Source organism: Sphaerodactylus townsendi, linkage group LG06, assembly GCF_021028975.2.
Source record: "Sphaerodactylus townsendi isolate TG3544 linkage group LG06, MPM_Stown_v2.3, whole genome shotgun sequence".
Lineage (NCBI taxonomy): Eukaryota > Metazoa > Chordata > Lepidosauria > Squamata > Sphaerodactylidae > Sphaerodactylus > Sphaerodactylus townsendi.
This window is the reverse complement of record NC_059430.1, coordinates 95,144,927-95,170,515: the sequence shown is the minus strand read 5'-3', so window position 1 is coordinate 95,170,515 and position 25,589 is coordinate 95,144,927. Positions and strand designations below refer to the sequence as shown.

At 43.2% G+C, this 25,589-nt stretch overlaps 1 protein-coding gene across 1 annotated transcript; it reads left to right on the top strand.

Moving 5' to 3' along the window:
* Nucleotides 1-738: 738 nt before the first annotated feature.
* NIPAL3 (NIPA like domain containing 3) lies at nucleotides 739-25,004 on the top strand. Its single transcript, XM_048500969.1, has 12 exons — nucleotides 739-887; nucleotides 4,504-4,788; nucleotides 9,102-9,170; nucleotides 9,257-9,428; nucleotides 10,579-10,638; nucleotides 13,202-13,347; nucleotides 15,596-15,692; nucleotides 15,967-16,102; nucleotides 17,352-17,440; nucleotides 18,262-18,325; nucleotides 20,678-20,772; nucleotides 22,285-25,004. The coding sequence occupies exons 2-12, from the start codon at nucleotides 4,690-4,692 to the stop codon at nucleotides 22,482-22,484; spliced, it is 1,227 nt and encodes a 408-aa protein (XP_048356926.1). The 5' UTR covers nucleotides 739-887; nucleotides 4,504-4,689; the 3' UTR covers nucleotides 22,485-25,004.
* The last annotated feature ends 585 nt before the right edge of the window (nucleotides 25,005-25,589 follow it).

Genomic DNA, 25,589 nt, shown 5'->3' with positions numbered 1-25,589 from the left:
TGGGTCAGATATCCTGGAAGCTGGCTCATGGCCAACTCAGCCATCCACCCATTTCTTGGTCGGTAAATGAGTACCTAGCTCATAGCCAGGGGGTAAAGAATAGCTGGGAAAAGCAACAGCAAACTACCCCTCAAAAATGGCTTGCCTATAAAATCACTGCTCGTAGTGGTACCCCAGGGTCGAACACGACTGAAGGGGAAACTTTATTACTTATTTTATGGCCAGCTCATAGGGTTTTCAAAAAAGAGGTCAGCAGAGCCCGTTCGTTATCGCCTGCCCTTGCTTAGCAACCTGGGACTTCCTTGGTGGTCCTCCATCCAAGTAATACTCCACCCCCCACCCACCCCGCGGGCTTCTTCTACTTAGTTATCACAATCAGGGGTAGCCGTGGCTATTCAATTACACTCATGCAATAACACAAATAAAGGTGACTCAATTTGGGGGCATCTCAGGTATAATACAGGGTACATGCGTATGATTAGCTAGCATAATATTATCATTATTTAGTATAAATATTTAAAAATTTCATCGATTTGTAGCAGCCGATCACTTCCTGGTCGTACCCTTCGGCAGCCTTGCACGCGTCACCCAAGCTTTGCCACCTTCAACAGAAATATTGCAGCCAACCAGGGATTTAGATCCGCCTTCGTCAGACCGGCCAATCGCCTTTGTGAGCCGAGGGCCTGCAAAGTGACGGGCAGCTTCCAGGTCAAATCGGAGCTCTTGTTGTGGAAGCGCAAACCTGAGATCTGGGTTGGAACAAGATCTTCACCTGCGGAAGACGTTCAAAGGGACTTTTCTTTCGTAGTGCATAAATTTTATTTCACTTTCCGGCTGTAAAAATCGGCGGAATCCTTCAGTGAGAAAAGAAAAAAAAACAGCAGCAGGTGAGCATTTGAGTTGCACAGCAAGACATGAGCAGGCTTGTTGTTGTTGATCAAAGGAGGGGAAAATTAAAATGTGGACTTCAATTTAACCGGAAAATAACAACTTCTTCTTTCTTTTTTTGCAAAGTATCCTCTTTGTCCACAATTCATTCATTTTATTATTTTAAGAACTTTTACAACCAAAATATTCATTTGTTCCGGTTCAGGCTTATGTTGAAACGAAATGTTGGGAATCCTTAAAGTGCTTGCTTGGTTTTTGCTGCCGCAGACTGACGCAGCTATCCTTCTCTGGAATTATTAACAAATTTATGACGCTAGGAGTGCTTTTCCGGTTGACTAGGCAAAGTCCCTGTTCAACACTGCAAGAAAAATCCTATAAAATAATGTGATATAATGGTTAGAGTGCTGGACTAGGATCTAGTTCAAATCTCCAGTCTACCATGGAAGCTTCCTGGGTGACCTTGGGCTAGTCACACACTCTCAGCCAAACTTTCTTTAGGGAGTTGTTAGGATAAAAGAAACAGGGAGGGGAGAATGATGGGAGGGGAGAATGATGAACCCACTGGTGAGGAACGTGGAGTACAAATATGTAAATAAAATGGCCTGGCCTTGATATTCCATCAGTTATTAGAAGCTTCCTGCCTCCCTCTTAAGTGACAGCCTTTCAAATACTTAAAAAGAGCAATCATGGCCCCCTTCATCCTCCTTTTCTTCAGACTGAATAGTCCCTCACCCTTTCCTCATAGGGCTTGGTCTCCAGGTCCCTGATCATCCTCGCCACTATTCTCTGCACCTGCTCCATTCTGTCCACATCCTTTTTGAAGTGTGGCGTCCAGAACTGCACACTGTGCTCCAGGTGTGATCTGACCTAAGTGGTGTGCAGGAGAACTAAGGAATTTTGTGACTTGGATATTATGCTTCTGTTGATACATCCTATGACCACATTAGTTTTTTTTCTGCTGCATCACACTGACTGCTCACACAAGTGTATTCCAGAATGCTTACTTCTCATTTTGGTAAGCCAGATGTAGAACTCTGTACTTATCTGTGTTGAACTGCTGTTTGTTCACAACTGCCCCACTTTTCCAGTGTGTTCACATCTTGTGGAATTCTGACTCTCTTTTCCGGCATGTCTGCTACTCCTCCCTGTTTGGTGTCATCTGCAAATTTGTTGAGTAGTCCCTCTATCCCCTCATCCAGATCAGTTATAATGAATAAAAATATTGTAAAGAGAATACAGGGATAAAGAGGTGTGTGTGATTTTATCTTTATGAAGTGAAGCCAAATGGTTGCGCATTGCAAGAGGGAGGTGTTGTGTTGCAAGTGAATACTGCTTCTGATTTTTTTAAAAAGTACAGTCTAGCAGTGGAGCAGCAGTGGCATAGTGGCTAAGAGCAGGTACACTGTAATTTGGAGAACAGAACCGGGTTTTATTCCCTGCTCTGCCACTTGAGCTGTGGAGGCTTATATGGTGAACCAGATTAGCTTGTGCACTCCAACACACACCAGCTGGGTGACCTTAAGCTAGTCACAGCTGTGCAGATCTCTCTCAGCCCCACCTACCTCACAGGGTGTTTGTTGTGGGGAAGAAGGGGAAGGAGATTGTAAGTCACTTTGAGTCTCCTACAGGAGAGAAAGGGGGGTATAAATCCAGACTCTTCTTCTATGATCAAATCTGCAAAGGCTGCAGTTGCACCTATGCTTATGTAGCTTCCTGGTCCTATTATGCAACCATACATAGGGCTGGGCTGAAAAAGTTGTAGACAGGCAGTACATTCTGTTTTCCATGTGTTGTAATGAAAGACTTGCTATCAACAGAAGGAGAACATAATAATACTTTCTTTTGGCCTGATAGATAATACAAGGAGCAAACCTCCCAGCAATACCTGCTTTGCGGACTTGTGGGGTTTATAAAGGATCTGGAAGACCTGTGTTGAAATGAGATCCCCAAATGAGTACCCCAGTGAGAGTGACATTTATTTGCAGGTTGTATGATGTGACTTTGGCTCAAGGGTTTTAAAAACAGATCTGTAGCAGACTTCAGAGTTCTGGACTGGGTACAGGCAAAAGGGGGGTAGTGGTTATGTTCCCATTGGAGGCAAGGAGCTGCAGGGAACCCAGAAGGTATTCATGGTACTGTTGCTTTTTTATAAAAGGAAATCACTAGCCTTTTGCTTACTGAGAAATCTTCTGTACCCGGGCTTGCTTTTACCAGCTTGGCTTGCTTTTATTGGTGTGATGCGTTTTAATTAACTTGTTTTTATTTTCATTAGCTTTGTGTTATTATTTTTAGTTAAGTGACATGAAAAGGTCTTGAGAGGCGGCATTTGCTAAATAACTATCATTATTTCAAACTTTTATCCTGCTCAGTCTTCTCTGCCTGGTAGCAAGGCATATGAGTGAGAAGGGAATATGAGAGTTTGTGTGTGCGTGTCTGCTTCTTTGAGCTGCCTTTATGAAGGCAGTATTTTAACTAAGTTAGGGGTGGCCAACCTATGGTGCTCCAGATGTTCATGGACTACAATTCCCATCAGCCCCTGCCAGCATGGCCAATTGGCAGGGGCTGATGGGAATTGTAGTCCATGAACATCTGAAGCACCATAGGTTGGCCACCTCTGTGCTAAATGATAGCAGGCTTCACTCCATTCCATTCCAGAACCTTTATTAGGTATAAAACTGGTGTGTGTCAAGAATTCCAAATACAATAAGAAGGTCAACTTGTAGTGAACAACTTGTAGTACACAGAGTAAAAATATAGCAACAGCTTCCGAGATTTCAGCATTAGAATTATTTAGAAACTTAACCATCTTAACTTATCAGAAAGGAGCATAAATACTGTTGGTAATACAGTCCTCAAATCAGTTCTAATGTTGTTGTATTTTGAACAGCAAAGCAAAATATGAGAAAGTGAATCATAGCAGGCTTCACAATGAGGTACACAGTCCTGCCCTCAAAGATAGTTCAAGTGGGAAGATTACAACAGACATTCGGATTATTTAGGAGCATCAAGATTATCTAGATTCCACCTAAGCAAAGGGATAGGAGTGACCTGTTGGATCTGAGAGGCTATAAATACCTCTTTCTCAGGGCGGGAAAGACACCGTACTTGGACATTAATTACACTTCCAATTATCAACCACTTGCAGACCTCTCTTTTGTAGGCAGGGTGTCTGAGCAGGTGGCAATAGGTCAGCTTCAGATGTTTTGGAATGGTGTATAGTATCTGGTTTATTAGCTAGAATTGGTGCAGAAGCCACCATGGCTCTCTGGTTTGATGACCGGGGCGACAAAGGGTGCGGAGGGGGGGTTGCAACCCTGTGTTATGAAGCTTCTGCATGCCAAGTGGGTGCTGTATCATGCAGCTATGGCCTCCTTTTTTTTCTCCAGCTAACACTGTTCTACTTCCTCCCTCCTGGCCCCATGACCTGTCTGAGCAAGAGTTGCAACCAGTTTTTGGGTCCTGAGTCACAGTTGCAGAACCACTGGCCCAGTGAATTTTGACTCGTCCTCCAGCACCCTTATAACATCAGTCATTTCATCTGGAAAACAAAAACATTGAAACCTCAGTGCTTCTTTCTTGGATGAACTCCTCCCATGTTGTGTTCTGTGTTTGTAGGATGTGGGAATGAGGGAATGACAATGGACATCCAGTCCTGCTGAGTGGTGTTTCTGGAGCTCAGACAGCACAATGGAGAGGCGGACCGTGGTGGACCCCCTTCCCCCTCAAGCTCCTTTTTAAAGCATTGTTGCAAGTAACTGAGTGGTCTGGCAAGGTCAAGAGGGAATGTATGAATGAATCAGAATGGAAAGAATGAACGGCCCTGGTCTGCAGCTGCGGCACCTTCTGGTTGCAACAGAGGCTGGACCCCGCCTGGTTCCTGAGGACTCCTTCTCATATAAGGTAAGATTATTTCTCACCTGAGACTTTCAGCCCAAGTGATACCGGAGGAGAAATAGATAGTGGAGATTTCTCTCTTTAGGAGTCTGATGGTCCATTACTACATTGGAAGCCCCTTGCAGGGTGTTGACAACCCCCCTTCTCCAATGTGTGGTCACTTTAGGGGCTTGGCTAGAAAACCAGACCTTGCTAGCGGAGTTACAGTGCAATCCTGTCGAAGCCCAGTGATATAAATATTGATATTATTATGCATTTATATTAGCTGGTATGTCGCAGTCTCTTCCCATTTGTAAAATAACTTTATTGCTTTATCATTTAACATGAGCTGTGCACTGTACATTAGAACCTGTGTTACGTTTTTTTTACCTGGGCTGGAGCAGTTAGAGCAGTGGTGGCGAACCTATGGCACGGGCACTCAGAGCCCTCTCTGTGGGAACGCACAAACAGAGTCACCCCCATCCCCCCCACACACACATCTAGGCTAGCCTGGGCCGCTGAACTCAATTATTAGCATTAAACCTAAGATCTAATTTTGGGGAAGCAGTGTAGGTGACCCTGTTAAGCGCTGTTAAACCCCACTGATTTTCATGCGAAGAATTAAAGTGCGATCCTTTACCCGGGAGTAAGCTCGGTTGCTGGCAATGGGGCTTGCTTCCGAGTAAACCCTCCTAGGGTCGTGATTCACCCGTTGGAAGAGTTGCATGGTTGTTTCAAAGCAAAGCCACTGACTACCACCAAGTTTACTCCCAAGTAACGCATGCCTCGGAGCCAACTGTTTTTTCTAAACTAAAACCTCAGTATTCAGGTTAAATTGCCGTGTTTGCACTTTGCGATAAACAAATGGGTTTTGGGTTGCAATCTGGGCACTCAGTCTCAAAAAGGTTCACCATCACTGAGTTAGAGGCATATTGCAAGTTTGAACTTGGAGCTCAATTCCTAAATGTTAATGGACCCAGTTTGAATTAGAACTTCAGTGCATGAGAAGAAGGGGCCGTCTTTTCCCATGACTGTGCTGTTTTCCCAATTTGAAATTTCTTTTGAGGGAATGCCGTTTGGCTCATTCAGTACTCCACGTGTGCTAAAAGAGTACACCGAATAGCATCACCCCAGCACCATTTCAAGTTGGGAAAACAGCACTGGGCATGAAAAGAAGTCCATTCTTGGGAGCAGTGGTCCCAATCCAAACTGAGCCTGTGCATTCCTTAGACTTGAATTCCCAGCATGGAACACCAGGAACACTTGTGATCATGCAATCCATTGAAGGTGCTGGAAAAATGTAGCATGTGTTTAGGACCTGTGTCGTAGCCAACTAGGACATGCCCATAGGCTTACAAACGAACGAAAACATATCTACTTTTCATCCTGTGAAGTCTACCCAGTAGGTATACTTGGCTCTTTCCTTCCCTGCTTCATCCTCACGATAATCTTGTGAGGTAGGCTGAAAGGGATAGAGCATGGCTGGCCCAAAGTCAGCTCCTAATTTTCCATGTTATGGGTCTGAGCAGAGGTGACCTTTCTCCATGTGTACCCTCAAAGGTAAATCATAAATATATTGTCTGTCTATTGCCATAGAGTTTGTAGGTCATTATGCAGAGAAGAAAACTGGTTTTACAAAACCCTCATCTTTCTGAGGAGAAAAATCAGAGAAATTATTCTGCTTCTTGGAAAGAGAGATGTGAGAAACTTTGACTATCCTTCCTCCAGGCAAGGAGAGAAAAGGCTGCAGAAGAGAGACAAAGTGACTATACATGTGCTGATTCACCCAAAGAGACTTAATGGCAAGGGGGTGGCCAGAAAAGGGAAGAGGATTTGGAAGTTTGTGAGTGCAGCAGACACGGCTTCTGAGAGGGCAAAAAGCCATCATCATTCTCTCCCCCGCCCCTTGTTCCTCCATAGCCCCTTCTGCCCTTATGGTGCTATTTTAAAAATCTTCCTGCTTCCTTTTTTTTTAAGCTTCAGAATGAAACCTCTGTTTCTTCTCCACTAAGGTAATGTTTTTTTTCCTGGGAGAAGTGAGAGCCAGTGTGGCATAGTAGTTAGGATTAGATGGACTCTAATCTGGAGAACCAGGTTTGATCCCAGTCCTCCACACGAGCGGCGGAGTCTTATCTGGTGAACTAGATTTGCTTTTGCACTCCCAACATGTGTCAGCTGGGTGACCTTGGGCTAGTCACAGTTCTTTGGAACTCTCTCAACCCCACCTGCCTCCCAAGATGTCTGCTGAGGGGAGAGGAAGGGAAAGGAGTTTGTAAGCCCCTTTAAGTCTCCTTACAGGAAAAGGGGGTAATAAAGCCACTTCTCTTCTTCCATGCTGATGGTGGTAGCAAGTTGGATACAATTCTTAAGATTTGCCTGTAAGAATAGGTATGGGAAGTACCACGTCTGGTTAGGCCTGGATTGGGAATTTGAACCCAGGACTCTCCATTCCAAGTCTGAAACTCTGAATGCAGCACGGCACTGGTTTTCACACCGGACACAAAGTAGTCAAAAGGAAATCCTGCACAGAATTGCTAAGAAAGGGTAGGAAAAAGAAAAGAACTTTAGACTTGATTGTCAAAAAGTCCCTCCAAAACCTAGATGAATTTCAAACAAACAGTTAATCAGATATTTGAAGCCATTTTAATTTGTTGTGGGTAGTGATTTGTTTATTTGAATACTTCGCGGCATCGTTTTGTTGGGCTAGGAGTCAAACATTTATTCTCCTCTGATGCCCTTTAATGAGCACAGGTGTGTCATCCCGGGCAGGCATTTTACTTGACCTGCTCAATTAAGGCTTGGCTAAAACCCACAGAACCTGCTGGGTTCAAAATTCTTGAAGGAACAAGTGCTGGAATGTCCTTGCCTTTCTTCTCTTGCATAGACGATGCTTCCTTGAGCTTTAAACAGGATTGGTTTAAAGACCCTCTTACTGCTTCCCCGTGTTTGTGGTTTGAGGGCAGGGCTTTCTACAGGGAGGCATCTCCCCTCAGAGAAAAGGCAAAAAGAGCCTGGGCCAAGGAAGTGACCCAGGATGAGGTGGGAGGGGGCCGGTATCCCAGCTTAATAGCTGTAGAGTGGGGACAGTAACCCTGTCCTATCTTGTAGGGTTATTGGAATTACTGAGAAAATCTATGGGAAGCACATTCTACACACTTAGAGGCAGAGGAGTCTGCATATTTTGCCTTGATTTAGTACCAAATCATTTTCAGGGTTGCCACTTATCCTTCTCTCCCCCTCTCTTCCCCCCCCCCCAACAATCTGATGATGTGCTCTGAGATTTTCAGAAACTGTGAGCCATTTCCTGAAAAGGTCTGCACAAAGGGAAATCATCCTTGCCTCCAAGTCCCAACTAGACAAGATGGCGGATGGGCTCTAATTGAATCATCTGCTTCAGAATGACCAAAACAAACAGGGGGGCAGTATTTGGATTGAGGTCTCTGCCATGGGGGGACAGGAAAAGTTATTTGTTCCGCTGAGCTGTTTTCACAATTATTCTTCTCTTCGTACCTCTCCCTCCTTCCTCTGCTATTCGCCTATCTGAAAAAGACCCAATAGATGACCTGTTTGTTTGTTTCACCTGTAGGGAGAAAGGGAGAATGGTTTCTGTGTGAAAAACATCACAGGCAAAGAGAGTTATGCCCGTACCCTTACATACATACTACAGGCTAAAATAGGGGAAGATTTTAATGTATTTTAATGTTTTAGTCAATAGACAAATGCCCTTTTTATTAATTCTGCAATTTATAATGCCAATAAAGGCTTTGGAATTGGATTGGAAGAAAACGATGACAACTACCTCTCTTTGCTTTTCCTGAAAAATCAGAGATTCAGGCATCTTGTTGAATTGTCCTCAAGAGAAGGGAGCTTTGTATCTACCTACCAGGAAAGGATATTACCAACAGGGGATGGGAAAAGAAGAAGAGTTTGGATTTATACTCCACTTTTCTCTTTCTGTAAGGAGACTCAAGGTGGCTTACAAGCTCCTTTCCCTTCTTCTGCCCACAACAGACACCTTGTGAGGTAGGTGAGGCTGAGAGAATTCTGAAGAACTGTGAGTAGCCCAGCAGGAATGTAGGAGTGCGGAAACACATCTGGTTCACCAGATAAGCCTCCACCATTCAGGTGAAGGAGTGGGGAATTAAACCCGGTTCTTCAGATTAGAATTCACCAGCTCTTAACCACTATGCCATGCTGGCTCTCATAGTTATGGGAGAGGTTATGTTCACCAAATTTGTGGACACTTGAGTTCCAGGTATTACGTGCTTAATGCCAAATATATTTGCCCTAGAGACACCTGGAAGGGGAAACCGATAACTGTGTATTACTTTTACTTGCAGGAAAACTTGATTGGTGCATTGCTAGCTATTTTTGGCCATCTCCTCATCAGCATTTCACTCAACCTCCAGGTGAGCATAAAAAGGACAACTGATTCTGAGACCAGCCTTATTGTGACTGACAGCTTCATCATCTCGTTGTTGTCTTCCTTTCCTAGAAGTATGGCCATATTCGGCTGGCGGGTAGCAAAGACCACCGAGTCTACTTCAAGACCAAGACATGGTGGTGTGGGCTGTTTCTGCTCTTTCTTGGAGAGCTGGGGGTATTCTCTGCCTATGCCTTTGCTCCTCTTTCCCTGATTGTGCCACTTGGTGCCGTGTCTGTTATAGGTAAGATCTCTTTAGTATTTTATTGTATTGATTAAAACTATCTAGGTGGGGAAAATGGGAAAGTGGGAGACCTGCTATTACAGCTTCTTGATAGAAAACTAGTAACATGTCCAACTCTATAACAGGCAGTGAGTGTGGGTATTGGGAAAGCTATGGGAAAGCTATTGGGAAAGCTGTGCTGAAACCCCATGAGTGATCTGAATCAATCAGCACTGGGCTAACAGGTGACTCTAACATATGACAGGAGGAACACATGTCTCTGACTGTGTCCACAGAATGCTAGTTGCAGGCTTTTATGTCCCCAGTTTGTCTTTGACCCATGCTGGACAGAGAAAAGCTTAACTCTTCGGTTGTTCAAAACGGACTGCCTTACTTCCATTCAACATTTCCAAGGGCAGGGGAAAGGTCATGTAGTTTAAAATATTTTTCTGCTTTAAAATGCAGAAAATTCAGTTATGAGTAGTGAAACTGAGTGGAGATTGAAGAGTTAGAAATAGATTGCATTATTTTTTTTAAATCCCAAGATATAATTCCAGAAACAAATAAACTTTCTTGGAATTCCTTCTCAAGACCATCAGATGCCCCCCAAATCCTTCTTGTTTGATATCCAGTTAAAGTAATACAGCTATGTAACCAGTTCTTTTGAGATGGATCCAATCCTCTAGTTCTGAAAATCTCTGTATCAAAATCTCGATTCAACAAATACTTCTATTCAACATCTTCTTGAAATATAGTCCCAACTGTTTCATTACAAAGAGATTGTGTAGAAGATTTAGAAAACCTCGGCTGCAATAAAGAAAAAAGCAGCATCAGTCTATTTGTTGGAGTAAGAGGGAATCTTCTAACAGTCCAGGTGCTTTATAAATCTAGCTATTTTGTCTCTTGTAAGCCCCAAGACAACTAAGGACTTCACCAAAATAGTCTTAGATATTCAGAATACATGCCATAATTAAACAGGCCACAGAGAATGTTGCTTTTTAGTTATTTAAATTTTATAAAATCTTTAAGAGACCTGTAACATGTTGAAAGGGGGGTGGTGGGAAATAAGAAGATGGAAATATTGGTGGAGAGGGAGAAACCTATCACCCAGCCCCAGTGTCCTTTGACACCCACTTACCAACTCTTTACTTTGTCTTTTTTATCCCCTTAGCAAGTTCAATTATAGGAATCATATTCATTAAGGAAAAGTGGAAGCTCAAGGAGTTCTTGAGTAAGTTTCAGATGCATAATTTTATGTTATTGTTGTGGTTTGTTTCTGTATGCAGAGTGACTTATATATTTACTTTGATTTTCTTTGCTTCCTTCATTACCAGTCAGGTAGAAAGAACTGCTTGATGACATTTTGCTCCAGCAATTCCCACTCTCCTGACAAATGGTTGTTTCCCACAGTTTCTCATCTGCTGATTTGTTAGGAATGACCTTGCAAGATTAGGCACCTTTTGGATAGGCAAAGCCTACAAAAATTTCTAGCCCGCAAAAAGGATCTGCCTGTCTGTTATAGTTTCTGGTACACTTGGCGGCCTGAAAGAGGGAGAAGGATAAAATGTTCTTCCTATTTACAAAAGCTTCCTTGCCTAGTCACTGGGAGGCGATCCCTGATCATACCAGGGGAACAGACGAGTGGCAGTTCACAAGCCTGGCTTAAAACTGTGTCAAGCAGTTGACAGTCAATGAACTCATGGACCCTTCCCCCACTGCCCTACCTCACCTAGAAAAGAAACTTTATGCCCAAGATGCACTCCTGTTACCAAGTTGCCATAGGGCAGTGGTGGCAAACCTATGGCACTCCAGATGTTCATGGACTACAATTCCCATCAGCCCCTGCCAGCATGGCCAGTTGATGATCAAGAACTGACAGAGGTTGAAGAGATATATATCTATATATATAAAAAGCTAACAGTGACTTTGTTAGTCACACCCTAATGCCGAAATGGCTGGATGGATCGCCCCCAAATTTTCACATGACGTTCCTCCCTGTTGCAGGCAGGTAATTGGACCTTGAAATTGCCAAAAGTCCGTACCTGAGCCAGGTAAACCATCTTTTTCCTGGTGCATCAGGCCATGAAGCTGGCTGTGTTTAGCTGTCACCCTTAGAATGTTCGTGTAGCATGTCTGTGGCCTGAGGGCTTGGTATGCTCTTACAGTGTTCACGCAGATGGCCAGAGATGAGTATTGCAAACAGTAAATAGGTAATATTGCTGGGTAATACGAGTGGAAGTGAAACACGTACACACTTTGCCGTGTGAGACGTCAGGTGGGGGCCCTGCCCACACACAGATAACTTTCACTCTCTGTGCCTCACCCACTGCTACCACACAATACACATCCAGCTCATCCTCACACACCTCACTCTGCCCTCCCTCACATCCAACCACCACTTACCCACTTCCTCACCCATATTCGCCACAGCTCTCTTTTACTAAAAGCGAGCTGGAGTTTGCCTTTTTCTTCTAAGAAAATCTGTGTGGTGGGGGCGAACCAACACTACCGGCTCTGCTTCTTTTGCACATGGCCCTTTAAGAACCCAGGGAGCTGGCCTCAATCAGAGCGCCTCACCACCCTGCCTCTGATGCCTGACTGGGATAGCCTCCTTGCCCCAGTTCTGCCTTACCCTAGCCAGAACTGTGCGTGTCAACCAGCCTCATGGACAGCGGGATTCGCACTCTGAACAGTTCCGTTGTGGAATGGAAAGGGTTACCTTATACTAAAAAAACAAGACACCACCATATAACAATGTGAATTGAAAAGGGAAAGAGGGATTCCATTTGACCACCCCAAAAGGCTATGCTGGGGATCATTGGACCTGCATGGACATCTGTGTGGGTTGCAGACTGTGATGAGAAGAACAATTGCCACAGCAACGCATGGCCGGGCCCCGCTAGTATTGTATAAATTAGTTTCACTGGACAATACAGTTGGTCGAGGCCTGGACAATTGGTCTAGGCCAGGGTCTGCAACCTGCGGCTCTCCAGATGTTCATGGACTGATGGGAATTGTAGTCCGTGAACATCTGGAGAGCCGCAGGTTGCAGACCCCTGGCCTAGTCCTGCCTTAAAGACTGTTGGACACACACATATGAGTTCCTTGTTGGGAGTGCAGTTTCCAGGCACCCAAGACCTGATACAGATGGGGGAGTGGGTTTTATGTCTGCTCCCTGCTGCACTTCCCAACCTCATTTTCCTGACCCACAGGAGTGCCATCTGCCCCACTGGGGAAACCTTCATGTAGCTCATAGTTACATTTGTGAACAAGAAATGTGGCATCCAATCCAAGGATAATGGAGAACAATTAAGACTTTTGTTTATCACCACGGTGATCTTGAAACTTCTTGCTTTCACAGATTTTAATGACTGAGATTCTCAGGGATACAGAGTCCATGCTGGAGTAAATGGTGTTTACTATATGTAACCTTGTATGGCTTTCCTCTAAGAGGATGCGGGAATGGTTTCCATGGGGAAAATATCACAGCGAAGAGGGCTAAGTCCATCCAGGACATTAAAGTATTTATCCAAATAGGGAAAGATAGTGACAACTAGTGCCATTTCTTTTTTAATAAAAGGTAGGAGATCCAGTTATGGACCTGCTGCCATCTTGTTGGGTTGGCCATCAGGAGAAGAGCCGGTGGTGGAAAAGGAGCAGGCGGGTTGGGGTGGGGGGAAGTTTACTAACCAAAGTTCACGGATTCCCCTTGCCTTGCTTTTTAATCATTCTTGTGTGGTCTGTGCCTCCTGATTAACCCACTAACATTACCTTTTGTCTTCCTTCTGCCCAAGGGCGCTATATTTTATCCTTCATAGGCTGCGGCTTGGCTGTTGTCGGGACGTACCTGCTGATAACCTTTGGACCTAATAATCATGAGATCATGACAGGAGAGAACATCACAAAGCATTTAGTCTGCTGGCAGTTTCTCTTGTACATGGTAAGGGACCCTTCCCCCCACTCCCCAGTCCTGTTGAAATTAGTCTGGATGGGAGTAGGGAACTCATGAAAAAAATATCTTTTTAGGGTGCCTTGATGGTTAGGGTGTACTTTATTCTCACAGTTGCGAGCCATCAGAGGTGTATCGGGGAAAATGGTGCCCGGAGAACAGATGTCCCCCCCCCCTTTATGCCTGGGGCGGGGCCCACCCACCCCTGAACCCACCCCCCTTCCGGCTGCCGGCTCCAAGCCAGCAGTCCCTTCTGCCTTCCCCTCTAGGGCCTTTGCTTTTATAAGCTTGGGGACAGGGCCACACACTCCCAACTTATAAAAGCAAACACCCCAGCACAGAGCCTTCCAGTTGCTTCTGTCCACCCTAGAGGACTTCCTGCTGCCTTGCCGTCTTGTGCCCCCATGTGACCAGATCAGTGGCGCCCGGGGACAGAGGGTATCCCTGTCCCTAGGCAAATACACCACTGCGGGCCATAATTTGTTTCAAGGAGGGAGCCTTCCTCATGGACAAATGAATCAATGATCTTGTACTTGTGAGCATAACTGAGTAGCAGTCTCCTAATCAAAGCTGCATCTTCTCAGCCTGCTTGTTTTCTTCAGTACAATTTGGCTTCATTCGTATGCAGTTGGATTGGCTTGTCCATGCTGGGAAATGCAGTTACGAACAATTGCAAGAGCCCAATAATACTCCAGTATCCAATGATCTGTGGATACTGCTTTCCAAGGATGTAACTCTGTTTATGATTGCTGTGTCCATTGTTCCTGCAATAGTGGCACTCAATTTTCCATCAGGAAATTCCACATTTTTTCTGCCCATGATGTCTGCCGCAGAATCCCTGAGTGCTTACTGCAGAGTATTCTGGGTGTCTTCTGGGATGTGCCCTTCCTTTACATGGGGCACTGGCTTCACTTTTTTCCTGTGTGAACTGTGATGTAGAACACTCTTAATACTCTCCTGGACTCTGTGCTGGGCCCAGCAGCAAGGGTCAGCATGGTGCAGCATCTGTTGACACCCATGTTGATCTATATACTTCCATCTAGTACAGCGGTCTGCAACCTGCGGCATGCTGGCAGGGGCTGTTGGGATTTGTAGTCCATGAACATCTGGAGAGCCGCAGGTTGCAGACCCCTGATCTAAAATGTTGCAGATGCCTCTGGGGGCAATCTCCTGTTTTGTGTTGGGAAGAGGCCCTTGAGGGAATGAGCCATGGTCCTCACTGATGCTGGCAGGACTTCAGGAGGATGAAAGAGCTGCACGCCACAAGGAGGATAGTGTGCCTGGTTGGGGAAAAGGAGAGTGGAACCGAAAGGCATGTTGGCCAGGACCACTCAAAATCCAGAGCTGCAGAGGATAATTGGCAGTGGTGGATCAGTGGGCTGCTTGGGAAGCTTGGTAATCTTTTCAGCAAGGAAACCTGGATAAATTTATTAGAAATCACCAGAATTCTCTGACCCACAGTATGAAAACCACTGTCCTATGTTATATGATTGAGCCTACCCGTTTCTTGAGCTTGGTATCATCTTAAGGAAGCCCAGGTCATTTTGCTGCACCTTTCACAATCTGCGCTCCCAAGATCTCTTGCAGTGTTGCTGAGATGTTTCGCTTGCAATTCCTAAATTTCATGCAGCTTAATGGATGGTTCTGAAACATAGCTGCCATTCTGGTTTGTTGCATGGTAGGCTGGTCCTGACCTTTTCTTTGAGGCGCAATGTGAAAAAACAATTAATTCATGAGTCAGGAGGGCAAAGGAAGTGGGCAATCCCATGTTTCTGACCATGGACGAGCAACCTTCAAGCAGCCCTATCAGTTTTGGGTTGATGCTGTGAACCACCGATGCCAACCCTGGGAACAAGTAATCATCATTTGCTTTCATACATTGCTTGGGTACTTACCCAAGTATCTCTGGCCAGGCCCTCTTGAAAAAATGCATTTTTGGATGCAGTCTAGCTTGGTGACTCTTGTGTTATTAGTACTGGGAATGAGTTCCCTTGGGAAATAGGCACATTCCTACTGGTGGTGGTGTTAATGCTGGGAGTTGAAAGTCTTGTTTCTTTTAGTCACATGTATAAATACTGGGATATTTTTGTCATGTTGTAAGTTTTTAAGGAAAAGTTCCGGTGTGGAGATTGCTGAGGATCTAAGCCCATCTTCTGGAAACCAAGCACGGTTACCTGCAAAACAGTTTTAATTTAGCTATAGTAGCCCTGCCTTATTATTACTCTCACCTTTTTTCTAGGTGGTGGAGATAATCCTCTTCTGCCTGCTGCTGTATTTCTACAAGGAGAGGAAAGCAAACTATATAGTTGTGATTCTTCTGTTGGTAGCGCTGCTAGGTAAGTTTCAGATGTGCAGTTAGTTTGCTGTAGATGCTACGCAGATTTTCTAACCTTTTAATTCATCAGAAGGCTGGTCTACTATTTGGCACCTATTGGTTCCATAATGCACACCGCTGGGTTTCCAAGTGCCTACCTGCTTCTTGTCAGTAGCAAAAATCAGAGCAGCCTTGATAGACCAAGGACCTGGCTCAGAATATGGCAGCTTTGTATGTTTATGGGGAATCCGTTTTGTTTGTCTGTAGCATCAGCTTTGTCTATTAATGTTTTCCAGGGTCTGTGTCATCCATTACAGTGAAGGCAGTTGCAGGCATGATTGCAGTCTCGATCCGAGGGAATCTGCAGTTGGGTTATCCTATTTTCTACATCATGTTCATTTGCATGGTGGCGACAGCCACTTTCCAAGCGACGTGAGTGATTTAGTACTGGCTCCCCCGCTTCATTAAAAAAAAAATGCAGTAGCCTACAATTGAATGTCAATGTAAATATAGTTATACATTATACATTAAACAAACTAACTAAAATCATCCCTGGGGGGAAAAGAGGAGATGATTGTGTTGTTATTGCTGGCTCTGGCAGAAGGGGAGACATTTTAGGAGCTATTAAATTTTTCCCTGCTTCATGCCATTTTAGGCTTTTTTTGAGTGATAGCTACTTCTGCTGACAGTACAGTGCTGAAACACAGAAGGGGATTACCCTGCTGGTTAGGATGTGAAGTCCATCTAGTTTGGTGCTCTGGCTCCATTGGTACCTCACTACTTGAGGTGACTCACAGTAGTTTAAAACAGGAGCAATTCATGCCTTTAAAAACAAATATAAGCAAACCAGGGCAGAAACACTCATAAAACAAAAAACAGAGCTGACTAAAATAATATTTATAAAACTTTTATCAGGCTAAGAGTAGACCGTAAAACAGCTCAAAAAGATGGAACCCCTTTGATAAGAGCCTACTTAAAGAAAAATCCTTTGGCCTGGAGTCTAAAAGAAACTGTGGTTCTACAGTGGTCCATGTTTGCAGCGCAGCGGTTTGGCATGAGCTGAAGTCCGAACCAGATTATGGATGCTCTTGAGGAAGTCAGATGGATCTTGTCTGTAGAGTGCAATCCACTAAAAAGTTGTTTTGCTGAGCCCCCGCTGAAGTAAACAGGACCTGGGAAATGACCTCTCTGCTAATGGGAAAGCACCCATTGCATGGCCTGTCTTGTGAGTGAAACTAAATAATGAGCCCGTATTAGTAAGATGGAGTTGAAAGACTCTCTTCCTTCTAGAGATGTTCTTCTTTCTTTGATGTCACAAATGAAAAATCAGGACCCTGCAACTAAATGACTTATCCAGAAATATGGTGGCAGGATGGAGGAACAAAATATCTCTCCCACGTGTCTGTACAAAGCTGTGGTTAAGTGGTAGAACTTCTGGCTTGCATGCAGAAGGCTCAGTCACAGCTAAAGGGACCAAGTGGCAGCTGATGTGAAACACCTCCACTTGAGAATCTGTTTAGGTATTGCCAGGCTGAGTAGACAAAACTGAAAGATCACTGATGTGATTCAGGACAGGGCAGCTTCATGTCTTCAAATTTGCCAGTAAATGTTGTTAACTGATGTGTCCCAACAGTCAACTTGTGTTGTCTGATTATTTTTGTTTTGCTTTTTTTGACTGTAGGTTTCTAACCCAAGCTTCACAGCTATATGATGCATCCCAGGTTGCCAGCATAGGTTACATTTTGTCCACCACAATAGCAATTACTGCAGGTAATATCAATCAATCACATAGTTAATAAATCTCTAAAAGCTTTTTAAGAAGGGGAATACAGTAAAACAAAAAAAATAATAAGTGTTGATATCTCATGCAATTACCTTGTGAGATCTTGGCAGCCATTTAAGGTTGCCTAGACAACTTAAAATGTTTGCCAGTATCTCATGAGAATGTCTCATAAGATTTCAGTCATCATGTATTCCGTTTTGGAAAAGAGAAGGAGCAGTGGGTAGTCAAGACAAGCTGGAAAATTGGGGAGGACTGTGAGGAAAGGAAGCAGAGCCAGAATGTGGGGAGGAATGGCAAATGGGCCAACAGGAGAAGTGCAGGATGGGGAGAATGAGATTCCCTTCTTCTGTGAGCAAATTATTAACAGAGCAGTTCACCAGAGCATGGGGTCAGAGTGGTGGAGCATGTTCTGCAAGAGAACCAGGTTAAAATCCCCACTATGCCGTGGAAGCTTGCTGGGTGAGCTTGGGCCAGTCACTCCCTCTCCGCATAAGTTACCTCATAAGGCTGTTGGTTGGCAAGCTAAAATGGAGAAGGGTAGAACTTGTAAATCACTGTGAGCCCCCATTTGGGGAAAAAGGTATAAATAAATTGAAAGTATAGGGACACCTGCTATGTAGAAGCCCCATCACCACTGTACTGATTTGGCAGGTAGAACAGCAACAGGGAAATTGCACAAGACCATCCTTTCGTGCACGGAGAGAAGCGTGGGGAATTAGAGGAGGAAAGGGCCATAGTCACCTATGCATTTTAGTAGTGCTTGTCTATTAAATATTCTTTTTCATCTTTTCTCCTCCCTCCGGGTCAGGTGCAACCTTTTACTTGGACTTTACTGGAGAGGGTGCCCTACATATATGCATGTTTGCCTTGGGGTAAGTTTAAATATTGGCTAATGACCATTGGCTTTAAACCTGTGGTTATATTCATCTCCCCTAAAGATTCCAGATGGCTAAATTCATAGCAGAATGAAGTTGTTGCATATTTTTAATGTAAAACATTATAACCCACACTGTGAACACGAGCATGTCCTACAGTGATCCATATAACACACACGTAAACCAATTGTAAACAGCAGCAGTTGTCAGTTCTATCACCGCAGAAACTGATCACATGGAGTCTGAGCAATAAAATCATCCATATAAATTGCAGCCATCAGTAAAATCATGAGTTGGTTGGAGTTGGTTTCTCAGGAAAAAATGTGATGGATACGTAAATGCCAAAGCCAAACATTTCAATTCATGCTACATTCCCTGCGTTAAGTCTCTGTTCATCAGCTTTTTTATTTTTTAAGAAAAAACACATGCTTTTGAATATCACTTGAATTGTTCAGTTATTATGCACTGGGGGCCTATGAAGAACTGCAAGAGAGACAGTTTGAAAATCTGAAAATCTCTCTCTCCCATGAGAAAATCTGCCCTTTGAGGCTTTTGTAAGGACTCAAGGTCTTGATTTCTCTTCCCATTCTGTTACCTTTACACAAAGTCACTCAGTCTTCAGCCTCTTCTAGAGTATTTTAAGCCCTGTTCAACTTGTTCCCCCAATCCCTAACAGAATCTATACTTTGCTGCATAACTGGGAAGTCACCCAAATAGATAGAAATTCCCAAAGTGTCTAGGGGAGGGGGTAGTTTATATATAGTAATTTCTGTCTGTGTATGTGCTGATTTGAAGATAGGTTTGAATTCCTGCTCAGCCTAACCCACCTCACAGAGTTGTTGAGAGGATAAAATAGCGGAGAGGAGAACAATGTAAGCCACTTTGGATCCCTGTTGGGAAGAAAAGCAGGGTTTAAATAAAATTAGCAAAACCTTTGATACCTGAAACAGCATTCAGTGGCTCTTGTTTTTAAAAAAGCAAGTATCTGCCCTTTACAATTGCAAAGGTAGTCTTGAAAGCAGGTTTGGAATGGCTAGTGGTATCTTTGGTGCCAGAAAGGAAGCTCAGGAGGCTTTCATGGATGGAAGGCGCTTGCACAAGAAAAACTTGCTCTTACAGTGAAGCAAGGTTATTTCACACATTTATGAAACAATATCCTCCAGTTCTTCTCCCTCCATGGTTAGCCCCAATATTTCCCAGTCCTGCTTTGCTCTGATCTTTCTGGAAAAATTGGAAGCAAAGCAGTTTTTTCCCCCAGTGTGGGTTGGAAGATGCAAGTTTTGAAACCTCCCCATGTGTATCCCCTTGTGCCTGCCATTTTCCCAGCACCACCAGGCTTTATTTTTGGCCTTTTCTGTATCTAGTAGGTTTATCACTGCAGCATCCTAAACGTATGGCAACATGGTGGTAGTAGAACATTCTGTCAAGTCACAGCTGACTTATGCCAGCTCTCTAGGCAAGAGACTGGCAGAGGTGTTTTGAAATCACCTGCCTCTGCATTGCAACCCTAAACTTCCTTGGTGGTCAGCCATCCAAGTACGAATCAGGGCTGACCCTTCTTAGCTTAAGAAGAAGAAGAAGAGGAGGAGGAGGATTTATATCCCCCCTTGAAGAACTGTGACTAGCCCAAGGTCACCTAGCTGGCGTGTGTTGGAGCGCACAGGCTAATCTGAATTCTCCAGACAAGCCTCCACAGCTCAGGTGGCAGAGCAGGGAATCAAACGCAGTTCCTCCAGATTAGAGTACACCTGCTCTTAACCACTACGCCACTGCTGCTCCTGCTCTTAACCACTACGCCACTTCTGTGATGAGGTAAGATCCAGGTCAGAGACAACAATTTGCCCACTACCAATTTTTTTTTTAAAAGCCCAAAAGTGCTTTGTCAGCAGTTTGGCCATAGAGTGGTACCACAGAGAATGCCTCTGCATTCACAGCAGCAGCAAATGGGAAATTGTCACTGTATGGAAGCCATCAGAGGCTTCAGTACTTGGCATGACTCTTTGCCTCCCTATGCTTGGTGGAATCAAAATAATTATGTGAAATAAGCAGGCATGTCTTATACAGGTTGTACAATCCACTTGCAGTATTGTTATTTCTTGTCACCCCTGTTATAGAGTGGAATTTTGCTCAACCACACTGATGTGAATGAAAGCTTAAAGTTTCATGTATGTATATGTATACATGTATGTATATGTATACATAAGAACCAGCAACTTCCTCCAGAAAAGAAACATGAGATCCAGCAACTTCCTCCATTACATAAAGCTGATCTTATATTATGCCTGTACTTGGGTATTCACTTTTCTGAACTATTTTTCTCACCACCCTCTGTTTTTTTGTCTCTTTCAGGTGTCTCATTGCATTTGTGGGGGTCTTCTTGATCACTAGAAACAAGAGGAAATCTATCCTTTTTGAACCGTACATCTCTATGGATGCTATGCCAGGTAATGCTTAAAAACCATCCTATTATGGGCCTGTTAAAACTGGCAAGATATTATAAATGTTAATCATCCAATCCCTTCCCCAGGTGTTCTTAATTTTCTGCTGCTGAAAAGTCCATCAACTGTTAAGAGTTGGTAGAGGGAAAGGCTGTTGTGTGGTTCCCAGGGCTGCCTAGAAAAATGTTGGGAGATTCTGAGTACCTAGGGATAGTGGAGTTTGGGGGGGTAGGTGCGGTGTCACTTCTGAAGTGATGGTTTTGGAATTACTCCATCTCTATGGTAAAGTCCAGGTGACCTTGGTCTTGCTCCTTGGTTTCTCTTCCTGATCTTGACTTCTGTGGGGTTGAAGGGACCAGGGGTGGGCGTGGGCGGGGACAAAAACATGTTACTTCCTTTCTCCACAACCATGGATCTGTTTTCAGAAGGAACAAGTTCTTTCGTACTGTAGACCTTCCCAAATGAATGGGTTGGAGGTGGCCAGGAGGGAAGGAGTCTAGCCTGAACATTTGGTTCTGATAAAAAATGTAAATAACTGTGTCTAAAACAAAAAAACTTTAATCACTCATACATGTACCATTTAGCAGTGGCCTGTTTGCTAGCAACTTTAAATACTTTGTGCTGAACACAACAGAAACACAATATTTATGCGTTATGTATAAAATCAGGACACTCCGCTTCAGAAGAATTTGATTTTTACTAGTTGTTTTAATAGTTGTTTCCTGTTTCTGGGTTGTCCTGGGAATTATGGCTCTGTGAAGAGAGCTAATTCCTACACTAGCCCACCGTACAGTTCCAAGGATTCTTTTTAGGCTGACATTTTTGTTAAAGCTGTATGTAAAAGCCAACATACATTTGAAGGGAATCTAGAGCCAGCCCAAATGGTACAATGCTCAATCATTTTCCTGCAGAGTTGTATGAATGTGGAGCTGAAACTGAATCCTAACAAGGAGAAGGTGATGTTGGATGGGAAAGCAGAAGTTCAGAATAAGATTCACTTGCTGACGCTAAAGGAGATTGAGAAGTTATTAGCTGATCCAATGCAGAGTCAGGAGCTCTTTCAACCTAACGTTTTAGATAGGAAAACAGGATGGAGCAGCTCTGAAAAAGTACCTTCTTTCCTCTCGATCTTGTCTGCAAAAGTCTTCCAGCCTTTCAAAAAACATGTAAAAACTAGTGTTGTTTCAGAAGGCCTTTTGTGGAAAGCTTGAATTTTAACCATTCTCTGAGTGCAGTATTTTTCAAGTAATCTCTGCTGGTCAGTGGAATACTTGGAATACAACTTTTAGTGTACCATACACGTTCGTTTTATTTGTAAACTGCCCTGAATTATGGGGAAGGACAGAATAGAATTTAGTTGTTGAAAAACAAGTAGGGGAGCTTTGGGCTATTGAAATTTGTAGATACTGACAGTATTTCTTCCCAGTGGAGGAGACACTACCCAGTGGCAAATTAGTGGTTTCTCTCTCTCCCCTTCCCTCATTATTCACTTAGGCTTTTTTCTTTCCCTGTTTTCAGGCATGCAAAACTTGCATGACAACGGGACAGCAGTTCAACCTGACCTCAAAGCTTCCTTTTCTTATGGTGCCCTGGAGAACAACGACGCCATCTCTGAGATCTATGCTCCTGCTACATTACCAATAGTTCTAGAGCAGCATGGTTCCAAAGGAGCACCTATCCCTCCCTACCGGATCATGGAGCATAGTAAAGAAGAGTGAATGTTGTCAAAAGGACTGGTGTAAATTTGTGAAGAGTGTGTGTGTGTGTTTTAATTTATCTCTCTTTTTTTTGCTGTACCTAAAAAAACAAAAATCAGCTAAACTGTGGTTTAAACAAGTATCAGATGTTTTATCTTCCAAGAATTAGTTGCGTTAATTTAGGTTTCCCTATTGAGGAAGACTCAATATAGCCTCGAGCATCCCTCTCTAAACTAAACTGTAATCCTCTGTTTGAGGATGTGAGCTGCTACATGGAATGAAATGCAAAAGGTAGTATGGTGACTATTATTGATGGTCAGACAGTGGGCAGAAATTCTGAGTTTAAGCTGTATATTATCTTGAATGTACACACACACTGTGTAAACTGTATTTTGTGTTTGTGTACCCCTCCCCACTTTGCGAGACTTTTTAATGTAAAGCAGATCTTTACAGGTGAATTCTTGAAGAGTAGTCCTGCTCATGTGATGCACCAGCTGCTTTGTAGTTCAAGAAGAAAATTGATTTCAGCGCTAATCTAGTTTCCTACCATCACTGTTGCAGTGAAAGTTAACCAAATAATTTGCATAATTACTAAAAATACGCACACTCCAACATGGACTAGGAGTTCAATGAGTAGATCCTACCTGTTAAAGTGAAGGGAAGGACCGTGATTCTAAAACAGGCTCATGAAAAGAGGGTTCAGCACTTTTAATCATGGCACTTAGTGGGTCAGTTAGTAGAAAATCTAGATATTTAAAATCCATATAGATTTTAACAATATTTGTTATTATTTAATATTTGCATCTAAACCATCCATGTTGGCTACACTACAGTATCCCTAATATTAGGATTTTTTCCCAGAGAGAGAGAGAGCGCATAGGTGATTTGGAATCCATGCTTTTTGGCAAATTGATGGAATTAAATCCAGGTTTTTTAAAGTTGCAGTTGATTTCTTGATTGTGAACAAGGAGCCAAAGAAAAGTTTTTTACGCTTATATCTTATTGAAATCAGTGGCTGAAGTAAATTGCAACCTTCATCAGATGTAAAATCAGGGGAGTGTACATGTATATATGGATGTCTTCTAATGAATTTGCAATAAGTCTTGGAAGGTTCACTCACCTAGAAGTATGTTGCTGTTGAACAGGTATGCCCTGCAGAGATGCTCAGGTGTTATTTTACCTGCCTTCTCCTTTAGGCAGGTCATTTCCTCCATTCACCACACAAGAGAGGATATAGAATCCCAAATGCCTTCCCCCATCCCAGCTATACAAGTACAGGTTTCTGCTATGAATAGGTATCGCTAACTCCAATTTGGTTGGTTCCTAATGCCTGAGATTTGGTCTGCTGAAGTCATATTCTCGGAGTGGAAATTCATCCAGGGAATAAACAAAAGCTGCTTCTGAGTATACATATTTAGGATTGCCCTAAATAACTTGGGCATGGGCATTGAACAGTTAATTTTACATTCCCACAACTTCAGTAATGCTAATTGTTTTTACCACCAATGTCTTTTAACTATGCAATCTGCTTGGAAACAAAACTGGCTGTTTATTTTGTGTGTGTGTACAGTTGCTTTAACTACTGAAGGGCTAGGTGGGTCAGGTTTTTTTATACATTTTAATTTATGCATTTGCCGTAATACCTTCTGTCCTTTTTAGCAAGATGACATCATTATTAGACTAATAGTGAAAGGTCATGAATGTTACTAGGCTAATAGGGAACACTGACCTAGTAGTACCATTGTCTTAGGGAACCCTGCACAAATTTCATTTAGCTCATTTTTGAACTATGCAAAATGTGCTATTTATAGTGATATAGCTGAAGAGCTGAGAGTGTGGGCGGTGGAACAGGCCATTGAATCTCCTTATTACCATTATTAATTCAGGAGGCTGCCTTTCTGGCTGTATGAATGTGCTGAAGATCTCTGCTGTTTATAACCACAAAATGGCATGTGTTTTAAACTGCCTCCTCCAACCGCAGAATATTGTGCCTCAGTGATTCATCTGTGTCTTTGTTTGGGCTGAAGTCCCAAGCGGCCATTTGTTCTATTGGATTGCACTTTGCATTATTTATTTTTGATGGTTTCTTATGTGGTATTTATAAAATGGGAACAATTAAGTTGCATGTAGTTTGCACTTTTTGTTTGTTTGAGCTGTGGAAAAAAGAGTTTGCAAATGCAAGGGTTTTTTCCCCTGCTGTATTTTTGTAGTGGTCCAGCTGTCTGGCCTTTATAATCTTCTATTCCCTGTATTATGGGCCTTTCAGGTATACATCCTGCCATTTCAGAATGGGAACAAGCAAAATAATGTCTGGCAGTCATGTTGTCAGTTTCTACTTTTGAGGGGCCCGATGAAAAGAGCAATATGTCACTAGATCATTTTAAAAAGCCCTCTACAACTTCCCCAGAATTATGGCTAAAGTCTGGAAAAAAACTTTGTGGCAAGATCTTCTTTTTCAAGCAGATAAGTGTAAAAATATTTTTTCCTGAGAGCTGAAGGGAACTTCCTATAGTTCCTGCATTAAAATTTCTTCTTAAAGTTTGTTGACTTCCTTTTCTGATTTGTAGTAAATGTGAACAGTCTTCCATGGCGCAATGAGACACTTCATGCTTTTTGCCAAGAAGTCTTTTCTACCTGTTTGTGGATGATTCCAGGGCACTTAGTTGTTTTCAGGAATGCCTTAGAATGTATTCGTGTGTATGCAGCAAACACTTTCATTCAGGAAACCAACATTTAAGTTGTCTTGTGGCTTTTGCCACCAACACTCAGGGGAGAGCGATACACATAACAGAAGGAGTGAGCCTTCAGGATTCTTGGGGAGAGATGGCATCAGGTGCTTCTGCACTTACCTTTAACTTCATGGTCTCCTACAATTTTTTTTTTTGGGGGGGGGGGGTTGCTTCCACATGTCACCATCATATCAGCCCCTTTCCAGATTTTTCTCAATCCCACTTTGGTACAGTCTTTCCAGAAAGATCCTACTCAGAATATGCTTGGTTACCGTATGCCTTCATGCAACACCATTTTACCCTTGCCTGCTATGGATGGATTTTTAAAAATTTAAATCAGTATCGGGTATATTGGTATAGTGTTATTTTTAAGCTGGCGGGAACCATTTTAACAGGA